General features: G+C 29.6%; 1 protein-coding gene across 1 annotated transcript; it reads left to right on the forward strand.

Annotated features, from left to right (window-relative positions):
* Positions 1 to 7267: 7267 nt before the first annotated feature.
* Positions 7268 to 8038, forward strand: LOC108342544 (ethylene-responsive transcription factor ERF023). The gene has a single exon (XM_017580334.2). It carries the CDS (start codon positions 7407 to 7409, stop codon positions 7965 to 7967), a length of 561 nt encoding a protein of 186 aa, XP_017435823.1. The 5' UTR covers positions 7268 to 7406; the 3' UTR covers positions 7968 to 8038.
* The last annotated feature ends 5229 nt before the right edge of the window (positions 8039 to 13267 follow it).

The following is a 13267-nucleotide window of genomic DNA, read 5'->3' on the forward strand; positions in this document are numbered from 1 at the left end:
ACCAAACAACAGACAAAGCAAGGGTGAGCTAATGCAATACAAAACATCATGGTAAATTAAATTAATAACCAAACTTCCATCTTATAAGTTAAATTACTCAATAATATAATAAACATACCATTATCATTCGTAAACTCTATTCATTCGGACAATCGTATGAATATTGAACTCTTAGCTAGTTCTACACTTGCAGTGGTACTTTTACTCAACTACATCCTATCCTACTCTGTCCCCAAACTGGATCTTCGGACATGGATGTACTTATTCGCTAGCTCAATTATTCTATCCTACTCTGTCCTCCAAACTGGATCTTCGGATATGAATATCACCACTGAAGCTACATCCTTCCTACTCTGTCCACTCACACTGTGGATCTTCGGTAAGGATTTTCCACTCTCCACCACATAGCTTTCTCTCTAAGTGAGATCGAGACTATTGAGAGCATAAGAATGAACCCCTAAGTCGGAGTTCCTATATTCATACGTACAGTACTTGACACAAAATCAATAAGGAGTTCCTCCGTGGAACTCTATTATACAATTTCCATTCATAAATACACATGTCAACATATTATCATCTTTAGTCATATCTCAAGAAAATAATTCTCACATACTCAGACATTTCACAACCTCACAGAAACATCACTTATTAACACATAACTCTTTATGGTCAATTAATTTGAACCATTAAGTAGTTCAAACAGCTTGGATACCCTCACCAATGGCTCTGGAAGGGTCAAAAACCCCCCATATCGACCTAAAGAACGTCTAAAACGGACATCCAAAACTCCCAAAACGTCAAAAATATCAAAACACTAAATTTGTTACGCATAACTCGCTTCAGCGAGTTAACTCATTCACTCAAGCGAATTTACTATTCCAAAATTACGAAAATTCACTTCCCGGACTATAACGACTATTCCTTCCATCATACAGATTTTCTAGACATCCAAAAACTTATCTCCCATCAACAACCCATATTCATCCAAATCTTATAAACATCTAAACTAAACATATAATTAAAAAGGCAGCGGATAATTAGTACAATCCAAAATTTCCGATCAAGACCTAGTCTCCTTTTAAATCCATAAACAGATTCAAAATCTCCGATCTATACGTATACCTAAAAACTTCCACCGATTCAAAATGCTTAATATGAACAAGATCTCTTCAAAACCATCAAAACAGAAACATATCCCAATTCCAAACCGTACATCAATTCAAAAGATACAACAGAAGCAGAATTTCATTCTAAAATCATAAAGGGAATCAAAATCCTAAACATATACCAAATTTAGATCATACAGAAACAAAAAGACTCAAGGTTAGCTCCCCTTACGGTTTTCTCCTAAGCTTGCTTTCAAACGGTTCCCCGACGTTCCTCTGCCTTAGAATTCCTTCTCGTGGCTCCAAACTTAGCTCTAAAACTTCTCTGGTCCAATGCTTTTAGGTAACAGTTCTCAGATTCAACTTAGGAATTCTCTCAGCCCCAAAACCCTCTTAAATAACCAGAAAAACGTGTTTAAATAGTAAAACGCGTTTACTGAGTCAAAACGCGTTCAAAACGCGTCCAAAACGCGTACAGCGAGTGAGTCTGATTTTGACAACTTTGTCAGTCCGGTTGAACCCCTTCCCGATGTCGGAATTACGCGTATAAGTACTCGAATCGAAGCTATTCGAGTCTACTTTCTAATGGAAAAAGAATCAACTTAATATCTAATTTGTACAATTAATTATAATTAAAATACCAAATCATGTCAAAGTTGACAGCATTGTATTTTGCATATAACTTTAACTTTTGTTACAACTTGATACATTTTTTGGTTTCTTACTCTACTAATGACCCGAGATTCACATTTTCCTTTAATTTTTCAGGGTCTTACACATAACATCACCACACAAACATCTATATCTATATATACATCAAACAAACCATTACGAAGTTTATAAAACATTTATAAAGTCACCTAACCACTATCCAACATCAATTATTGTCACCTTACGCCACACAACAGAGGATTCCCAAGAATAGTAGCGTTAACTCAACCTAAGTGGTACCTAACACCAGTCTAATCACCCAATGAGCCCAATGGTTACCAAGTGAGAAGACCATTGGAGCTCCCGTAATTTAACATGTCAAAACTCGTCCAACAACTACTCACAACACCAACAACCAAGTCATTTGGTTCTCTAGTCTTGGAGTCTCGCTCAACAACACAAGTCAATGAACTCTCTTACTTTGAAGTCGTTCGAATGACTTAACAATTGTCCAACGAATCTGAATAATGTAAAAGATCAAAGCCTACATATTTTATTCCATACCAATGCTTCATGTAAATCACAAAAGATACCAACAAACTCAAATCATAACATATACTATTTCAGATTCAATCGACAATCAAACAAGCACATCATAGATACCTCATCGACCATATTACTCTTGCAAGTAGATGAGTCTCTTTGTTTTACTTACTACTTATACGGTGGAGAATAAATAACAAAGGGTAATCTATTCTCACCGTCAATAAAGGTTCTCACAGTTTAGAGTATAAATTTCTTCTCAGATATTTCTTTAGTCAAATACGATTAGGTTATATTTTAAGACACCACTTTATAATATCGATTATTGTTGATAATATGTAAAAAAGAATTAATGGATGACCAAACATGCTTTCAACCATTCTTTCAAAATTAAAAACTTAAAAGAAAAATGAAAAATGAAAAATGATATATGTATGATAATAAATAAATGAAGCATGTCTAAGTTAATGTTAATTCTACAGTTAATTAAAATAAATAAATTTGATATTGTTGATGTAAGATTATTTTTTATCCTTTAACTAAAACGATGATTTTTTAACCCCTGTAATCTGAATATAAAAAAAGTGTTGGCGTTTATAACAATATAAAAATTAATAGTTTCAAAGAAAAAAAGTAGAAATAAAGTTTTTCGTTTTTTTTGGATAAAAGTGTACATTCAAATTAATATGTACTCAATCACTCATACATCATTTAGGACTTGAAAAAGACTATATTTTATCTTAAACATATTTGTAAAGGGGCAATTACTCCCGTTCAATTGTTTGTTGCACTCTAATTCTATTTATTTATTTAATTTACTGTGTTAATATATATATGTTTGCTAATTTACGTAACATTTTTAAGATATACCAAATTTTAGTTGATAAAAATACCTTTATATATTATGGATTTTAAGGTTTAAAGTTAAGTATATTTGAATAAATTTTTATTTTTTTTATTTTTTTATATTTAAATTAAAAATAAAAATTATTAAAATATCTCTGTATTTAAAGTATGTATTTTTTTAATACAAATTCTTTTGTCAACTAAAATTTAGTTACACTTTAAGATGTTACATAAATTAGCAAATCTCATATATATATATATATATATATATATATATATATATATATATATATATATATATATATATATATATATATATATATATATATATATATATATATATATATATATATATAAACGGGGCAGTATACACACTTTGATCTATTACGGAACGTTTGGTCAGCTAGACGGTCGAACCACAAACAAGATTAACAAAAAGAATAACTATATTATCCCTAATTCAAGTTATTATCAAATTGACCGTAATTAGACTAACACTAATCAAAAGTCTATCCCAAAATCTATAAATACAAGTTTGACATCGAAGTAGTTTGTTACTTTTATCACGCATTTATTATCATAGTATTCGAACTAATACTGACTTTAATATCATAATGTTTTCTGAAAATAATATCCAGTGCATCCAATCATACCGAACAAGAGAGAGAGAATCGAAGACAGAGATATTGACCTAAGCTTAGAGTTTGAAGATTGTTCGTGTAAGAAGACTTAACCTCAGTCCATAAATCAAAACACACACACACACACACACATATATATATATATATATATATATATATATATATATATATATATATATATATATATATATATATATATATATATATTAATTATGTTTTAAATTTTTAATAAATTTAGAATTTTTTAATTAAGTTTATTATGGTTATCATTTGTCATGTCACATTGATAAATCTTCATCAGATATTATTTTATTAGTTTACAATTGTATAATTTTGTAATTGTATAATATATAATTTTATAATTTGAAATTGTAAATTATAAAATTATAAATTTTAAAATAATAAAATAATATGTAAAATAACTCACCAAGTTGACATGACAAAATAATAAATAAGCTACTTAATAGCTGCGTCATCCCGTTATAAAAAGATTTAATAGTAAACTTTCAATTATAAAATAGAAATTTATTGAGTATTTAATAAATTATAAAAACTTATTAAAAACTGAACAAAAGAAGTTCTTTAATAGGTAGAACATAATCAAGTCATATAATAAAGATACATTTCAATGAGGGAATTTGATGAAATTTATTTCCATTGACGAGGTCACCGAGTATATGAATTTTTGAATAAAATTAGTACCGTTGTGTCAGTTATGAAAAAGGCCCAAACAAAATACCCAAGATCTACTGTAGTTAGTAGACAATAACCGAGGTGTGCATTGGGAGTATAATCACAAAAAGGTGTTGCTATTAAGTACATTAATCCATGGAGAAAACATTTTCAAATCACAAAAAAATACCATGAAAAACTACAAAATATTAATTGTTCCAATTATGTTCTAGGCATCACTAATTTGTTATGATATAACAAAATATTAATTGTTCGCACTAGCAAATAGATAGAAACCTTAAATCATTTCATAAAACAGGAAAGATTAGAGTAAGAGGACAAAAATAAAGCTAAGTTGTGGCAAGTGCATAATTATAAATTAAGTTATTCGAATATTTTGTTTTCAACATAACAGGCCAAACACACTAGTGTGGATTTAATTAAGCTGCATACCACAACAAAATTATTTCATTTTGACTGTTATATCATAAAATTAACAAAACGTATATAACATAAAAGCAGGATAGAAGTTATGAATGCTAAATTAGCTTAATCTTTGTCACGGAACAAAAATTGAAGCACGAATTGTGAGTTTAAGACTGAAAGAAGGAAAAAAACAGCATGTAAAAATAATGGAAAATCAGTAAAAAAAACATTTGCAAATCTTGATTACAAGCTAAATCTTTCGTTATTTTAGTCATAATAACCAAAGTACATAGGATAGGGTATATCATGTGGGTTTGACAATCCTATATAGTGGCAAAAAAATATGCGTCCTTAAATATCTGTAAATAAAATTTGCAATAGATAATTGATATTTGCAGATATTTATTATTCGTAAGTTACGGATAACGAGTATTTTAATATCCCCTAATAAACAAGTTAGATTTGATATTATATTATCCATATCTATGGATATAAAGTTTCCGCAAAAAAATAAAAATAAAAAATTAATTTATATTTTATTAAGTTAAATTTAATTAAAATTAATAATAATTTATATTTTATAAAGTTAAATTTAATTAAAATTAAAATTTAATTTATGTTTAATTTAATTTATATTATATTTTATATACTTTTTGTAATTTTATATAAATTTTATTTTAATAATTTATAAAAATATATTTTTTTAAATATTTGCTCGTATCCGCGGGTATTTATAAATTTTAAAATAGTTTCATGTTTTTTTAAACGAGTATCCATGTGGGTAAGTGAATTTTTTTTGTCAGATTGGATTGATAGACATTATCCATACGTAACCCGATCCGTTGTCATCCTTAATCATACTGTATAACTGAGATTCTTTTATCATTTCCAATCATTTTATCACACATTTCTAATCTCCAAAAATAGCATTAAAAATTATATTTGTCTTCGACAAATTTCAAAATTTAATAATTTTTTTATCAGTTTTTGAAATGTTAAAGAAGGATATTTTCTTCATCAACTTTTGAAATTTGACGAAGAATTTTTTTTTATCGAATTTTGAAATTTTTTTTAACAGATTTCAAAATTTATGAAAGAGAACAGGGGTGGGTTTTTTTGAACTTTGAAAGATGGTTTTAGAATTTTAAAAAGATTTAAAAGTGTAAAGTAAAATGAGTAGAGGTGGAGGGTGAGAAAGAACCCTGAAATGAAAATGCTAACAGAGAAGTGGCAAAGACTCATGGTTCCATTTTGATTGCACTGGCTCTAAAGCAAAATTGGCCATTAAATGTGATTTGGCCAGAACAGTTACATATTGGCTTTGTGTGCATCGAAAAGATTATCATGAAGCCAGTGCCTCTTACACTGACACATTGGCCTTGTTTATGTTCATAACCTCATATCATTATCAATCACATAATCAGCAAAAAAATAAAGTATCATTATCAAAGGAACCATACTCCCACCCACCAAAACCAAAAGCCGAAACACTCACCCAATTCTCGTGCCACACTCTCCCATGTGAAGCTGTGAGCAACCAAATAAGGCAGGGACGCATTCGTCACTGCACACCAAACATGATCTTCTCCGTCCACACTTACTTTTATATGCTCCTCTCAATGCCCTGCCTCTCACGTTCTTTCCATACTTTCGATTCAATTACTTCATTTGAATTTCACACTTCGCTGTCAATATAGCTCGCAAGATGCTTGTTAAAATGTAAAAGTCAAACAGTTTTTAGTTTTTTAACATATCAATTCCTTTTTTCTTCAGCTCTTTTCCCTTCCAAACATTGTGTAGTATTACTATAACTTTAACTCCGGTCTTTTTAGCAAGTTAAATTCATGGATAAATTCTTAAGTTATTTTTTAAACTGTCAAGTTAAAAGACTTGGTGTTGTCGCGTTAATTTCAATGTTCTAGTGTGTCTTCGTCAAACCTTCAGCCACGAGTCATGAATGAAAGAAGAAAAAAAAACAGAGATTAACGTAATTTGACCACGATCGTAGATATTTTCAGCAACACTTGTCACATTACGCATACGCAGAGATCGCGAAGGATAAAGAAAAAGGAGAAGATATTGCTGTCTATACTTTTTATCCAGCTCATCTAACAAAGACGCTTTAAAAGATAAAAATGCATGCATACCTTTTGAAATCGCTAGAAACATAAAATATTAATTGATTTTAAAATATCAGATATAAAAAATAAATTGTATTTTTTGAAAGCCTAACATTCTAAAAATTAATTATATGAAATGTAAATAGAAATAAAAATGAAAAGTGGTTCAAAAAAGTTTGAAGGGAAGAGTCCGCGCGTAGTCATGTATGAAACATGGCATCCATAATTAATTGCATGCTGGGCCTTTACGTCGAAAGAGTAATCTGGTCCCTTAAAGTCTCAAAACCCTTTATGAATCAGCGAGGGCAATTACGTAATTTCCACCTCCACCCCCTTTAGCGCCTCATCAACCTTATAAATCTCCGACACATCACAACGAATGTCACTCTAACACACTGTGAATGGACCATCAACCCCCACCCTGCCCCGATGACGACCTAACCGCCGCCGCCACCGCCACCCCGAGGTCCGGCACGCGCCACCCCGTCTACCGCGGCGTCCGCAAGCGTCGCTGGGGAAAATGGGTCTCCGAAATTCGGGAGCCGCGCAAGAAGAACCGCATATGGTTGGGGTCTTTTCCGGTTCCAGAGATGGCGGCGCGAGCGTACGACGTCGCCGCGTACTGCCTCAAGGGTCGGAAGGCGCAGCTCAACTTTCCCGACGAGGTGGACTCCCTGCCGCTTCCTTCGTCCCGCACGGCCAGGGACATTCAGGCCGCCGCGGCCCAGGCGGCGCGCATGATGAAAGCGGCTGGCAGTGACGTGAAAAGCAGCATTGCCGATGATGACGGAGACAGCGGCGGCGACGATTTTTGGGGCGAGATTGAGTTGCCGGAGCTGATGGACGGCGAGTGCTACTGGGGTTGCCCCGGAGGATCCTCGTGGACTACCTCCGGCGACCTCGCCAATTGGACGGAGGAGGAGCTTTCGCCGCAGCAACCGTCGTTCCTGGCGTGTCTATGATCTGTATCTGTATTAATGGTGTTCAGTGTTTGGTATGTTTCTTATATATAAATATGTTACTATTAGTGTTACTACATCGTATATGCCAACTGTTCCTGTTGTCATAAATAATAATAATAATAATTATCGGTAGTAGTAATATTTTCATTGAAACTTGTCTTTTCTTATCATTAACTGCTTTTCTGTGTTTGGATTTGTACATAATTGGTAAAAAGAAGAGCTCTGGGTTTTTCTTGAATGAGTTTTACGGAAAAGGTTAACTTGTTCAAGTCTTGGACTTTTTAATCGTTTGAGATTTCGAATGACAAAGCTAGAAAGAAAAAGAAAAACTCAACCCGCATTAACTAATCATGGGAATACATAAACAATGTTTTATAAAATCGGTGTTAAAGCTTCTGAGTTTTTCCTAATTTCCAATTTTCCATAGCAGAATGTCTTTAAATGATAACATAACCCTACATTCAACACATTACCTCCTTCCGTACACCAGGTTGTATTCTTAGGTGATGTATTTCATGCTTCAATTCATTCATCATTACGTTCTTTAATTAATTTTTCGTACACTACTTTCGTAGTACTAATTGATTATAACTATGATTATTTATTAGAGCAATGTGTATTTTTGGAAATGGTGATTATAAACTCCAAACCGCAATCTCAATTTTTGTGTTTTTCCGAGCTTCTATCAAAATGTCGACATCAGGAGCAATGATTTATTTTAAAAGCACGTCCTAATTGTGCATAATGCCAAATGGTGGTTGTTTATCGCAATAAACAAGTGGTGCAACTAAGCCACGTAATATATATATATATATATACACACACACCTTACCACAAGCATTTATGAGAAAATTATCATTTTCACACTTTTTTTTCTCCTTTGCATCTCTTTTATTAAAATTCCCATCTTATTTTTTAGTTTTCTCTCTTGGCGATTAGTCATTATAAAGAAGGTATTTGAACTTTATGCTCTCTATTGTGTGTGTGATAATTAATAAATATAAATAAAATTATACGGAGTTCTCGTATATGTTTTATGTGGGAAATAATTGTGGCAAATTATTCCGAGAAAAGAAAACATTTAGTATTTTTTAAGTTCTTGAGAAGGTCGTTTTTATACTAATATCAAGAACACTCGTAGGTGGTTGAGTTCCAAGTAATGAATAACCCCAAACATAATAAATAAAGATAACCATTTATGATTTCATGCTAACTAGTGACACTGTACAAGTTATACAAATCTGAAATGAATATATAAAATATTAGGAGTATATCAAATTCATACATCTCAAAATTGTATAAACACAAATCAGACCATAACATTATGATTGAAGTTTGGAATATCTTCCCTGTCTTGAGCATACACTTATGATTTAAGCATTTGCATAAAAAACAATATGCAGGACAAAATGAGGACCAAGGCAGATACTCTGGAACTTGGAAATATATGATCCGTGCTTCTTCTTGTTTTTTATTTTGTCGGAGTAACCACGTAAAATAATGTTTTTTTTACAGCAATTGAACAAAATGTCATAAATAAGAAAACATAACATTTTAGAAATGTTTGTGAAGCAGAATTGGATTCAATGTCATGAGATATAGTCCAAGACATTCCAAAATTTATTCAGTGACTCAATGAATGTATGACTGCTTTTTTCAAACATAAACGAGCTAATTTTACCAGTACTAGTTACAGTTAAGTTATCTACCTATAGTTTGCCTAAATTTAATCATTTTGTATATACCAATAAAGAATAATATAATTTTGAGAGTAAATTATAGTAATTACTCCAATTCTTTTTGGAAATTACATAAACACTCTTTTAAGTTTTATAAAACATTGCAAGATATACCAAGGAAGGTTTTAGGTATTCAAAAAACTAGTAATAATAATGTAATTTTACGAAATCTTGGAATAAATATTGCAATTTAATTTAAATATGTTTTTAGTGTTTTGTTTATTATTAGTATTTTTATTATTATAATTTTTACATTTGTAAATAATTAAAGTCTAATATTTCAACGCTCATTGATTACAAAAACTTAATTTCAATACTTTTAAAAAAAGAATAAAAGAAGTATAATAACTGAGATAATATTTTTATATTTTCAAAATTAAAAATATATTTTTTATTATCTTAAAAATAAACGTTTTATATTATTATTTTTAATAAATATATTTTATCCTATCAACAAATCTTTAACACTTTGTTCACTTGAAGGGATTTGAAAGTAAATTTTTTGTTGTTTATTTGGGTGGATTTGAAGATAAGTGAGAGTGAATTTTGAAGTAAATTTTTTTAATCTATCATATCAATCAAATTATATACTAATCCTCACAAATTTTACTTGCAAATTCACTCTCACTTACCTCCAAATTCACTCAAATAAACAACAAAAAATTTATCTTCAAATCCTCTCAAATTCATTTAAGTGAACAAAGCATAAAGCTAATGTTTTTCCACACTTTCCCGTCTTCAGATATTTAATTTTAATTTTCTTATTCATATAACATATTTTAATTATCATTAAATATAATATTATTATTTTAATCTCATATACATTGATAAAAATAATTACAACAAATTTGAATTAAAAATATCCATTTTGCCTATCTAAAAAAATCCAATCAAGAAAACTCTAACACACATTTATCAACTAAAAAAAATAATTATGACTTATATAAATAGATAAAAAAAATCATATAATAATATTAAATAAAAGAAATTATGTAAATATCATCTGAAAAAAAAATCAATTTACATCAATAATAGTTTCATTGAATTGATAAAAAGAAATTGTATATTAACTCTAACTGATAAATTTGATTTCTATCAATTATAAAGAAGTTTCATTGACAATAATTAAACAATATTGGCTGGAATCAGTTGGAAAACACCAATGTCAATTTTAGTTAATGAATGATATTGATTGAAAAATAATTCCAACCTATATTTGGATTCACATAGTCTGAAAACAGCTTTAAGTATCATCAATGGAAAGAAGTATATGTTACCGTTAATTGAGAATATTCGCTTCTGACACTAGTTTAACAATATTATCGATGTTAAAAAAATATTATTTATCAATTGAAGTGACTGAAAAAAAAAGACAATTTATTTCAATCTAAAAGAAAAAATTCCAAACATCAATAAAAAAACAATTAAAAGTAAATTAAACTAACATAGTCGAAAAATGCAGATTAGAGAGAGGAGAGAATAAACAAAAATTCAAATTATTATTATTTTTAACTGAAATTTAAAATTATCAGATTTTAAATAATTAAATTACTCTAGTAAATTTATAAACTTTTAATTAATTTTTTCAAAATTCTTTATTCAAATAACTTATAAAATATTTAGATTTTTTTTATACAATAACTGCCTTCTGGAAAATTGTCACCTATTAACTTATTTCATAAAAAATGATATATCACTGTCCTATTTTAAAAAATTTTCCTAATCAATTATTGGATTAAATATAATAGTAATTTATTTTTTCCTTATAATTTTAAAAATATTATTTTAATTATTATGGTCACTCACTGTTATATAAATACTGACGCTTATGTAATCAAATATCATGTCAATAAATACTTATCAAATCGCGTGAAACTTAAAAACAAAAACATCATATTTACAAAGCTTAAAACAAAAGAAAAAAAAAATAATAACACGAAATTGTGTAGTATAAACAGAAGAGTATTGATATTATCTTTTTATTTCTCTTTCTAAACAATATTTGTTTTTTGCTTTTAATTATACAATTATAAGGATGATGAGATTGGGATGACGGCATTATTGTCTTCCCAACAAAGAATAAAACAAATTAAGAGAAACCAAAATTTTTGTATGATTAATGAGAGAGTAATTGAATTTTGCATTTATTTGATACACAGAACAAATAAAATAATATATATATATATTTTTTTTTTTTAAAAGTAAAAAATAATTAATAGTAATATCAAAATAAATATAAAAAATTTCTGTACGTGAAAGTATATTTTTCAAATTGTATTTAACCTTTTAATTATTTTGAATTCGGGCGAGTCAAAATCTTTCTAAAGTGTCACTAGCGTTGCTCTGGTTCTGCACAAAAACAATGTAACTACACTGAGAAACTTCAAGAAAAACGTAATTGACTTATTGTCTGAGTTTTGACCTGTCAGTTAGTATAAAACTGGGAGCTAACGATAGGACGCAAGAACAGCAATGGATGGTGACAGGACAAACACACAGTAAATAGAACCCTTTGCTTCATCATTTTAGAACCACAAAATTCTAAACCAAAGTCAAACTTCCCAGGTGTACTGTACGTCGAAATGTAACTACGTAACCAACGGAGTGTTATGCTATCACTGTTTTTCACTGCTTTGAAACCATGCACGTGACCCTGTTACTTCCACATATACCACTACCTATACTCCTTCTTTTCATGAGCTCATCATTCACTCATCCTGACTTCAAAATTCTTCTATTCCTCCTTAAAAATGCTGCAAAAAGAAAAAAAAAAATCTCATGAATATTTCCATAACACCAACAGCATAGGTGCCTGTACCTAGTATACATGTTCTACGGTTCTGACAGAAAATTCACTTTTCTTACGTCAATCTTATATTGATATTAATATTTCATATAACATATACAAATAAGTGTTTTCCAAAAATACATGCTATGTATAGCTCATGAAACTGGCTCATAATTTTTTTTAAACTCGTTTAATGATAAAGCCAACCGCAAGGATTAGATGTGGCAAGATAGCATACCCATATAGACTTGTCGCAGTGAAGAAAATGGCTTTTGGTGTAATGGAAAGTGTTTTTGCTGTGATAACGATGATCAGTAATTCTGATTGTAATCACGTTGAGAATGGTGATAACATGATATGTAGTTGTGATTGATAACTGTAAGAAAGAGATTGACAATCATGTTTTGTTTTTTTCAGCAGAGATTGACAATAATATTGTAGTTATAGTTGGTGGCGATTGCAGCCAGAGGTTGTAGTAGTGTCTACGACAGTCTGTTAATGGTCATTATTGTAGACTTGAGTAGTTGTAGAATCATTATTTGAGATTATTTGCTTTTTATAACAAAATCCTAAAATTTTAACTATTTGATACAAAGATTAAGTTAAAGATGTGTTGAAATTAAATTAAAATTAATTTTGTTTTGTTTAAAAATTAATTTATATTTGAAAACCAATCGAATACTGAGATCTAAGCAATAATCTTGGATAAGTATAGCTAAATTTCATGAACAAGTAACAAAGTATTTTTTTTCCGTCAAATAATTTACGACATA

Source organism: Vigna angularis, chromosome 6 (assembly GCF_016808095.1).
Source record: "Vigna angularis cultivar LongXiaoDou No.4 chromosome 6, ASM1680809v1, whole genome shotgun sequence".
NCBI lineage: Eukaryota > Viridiplantae > Streptophyta > Magnoliopsida > Fabales > Fabaceae > Vigna > Vigna angularis.

Bases quoted from the DNA above. Each gene is read 5' to 3' on its own strand.
- LOC108342544 (XM_017580334.2), top strand. From the start codon at position 7,407: ATGGACCATCAACCCCCACCCTGCCCCGATGACGACCTAACCGCCGCC.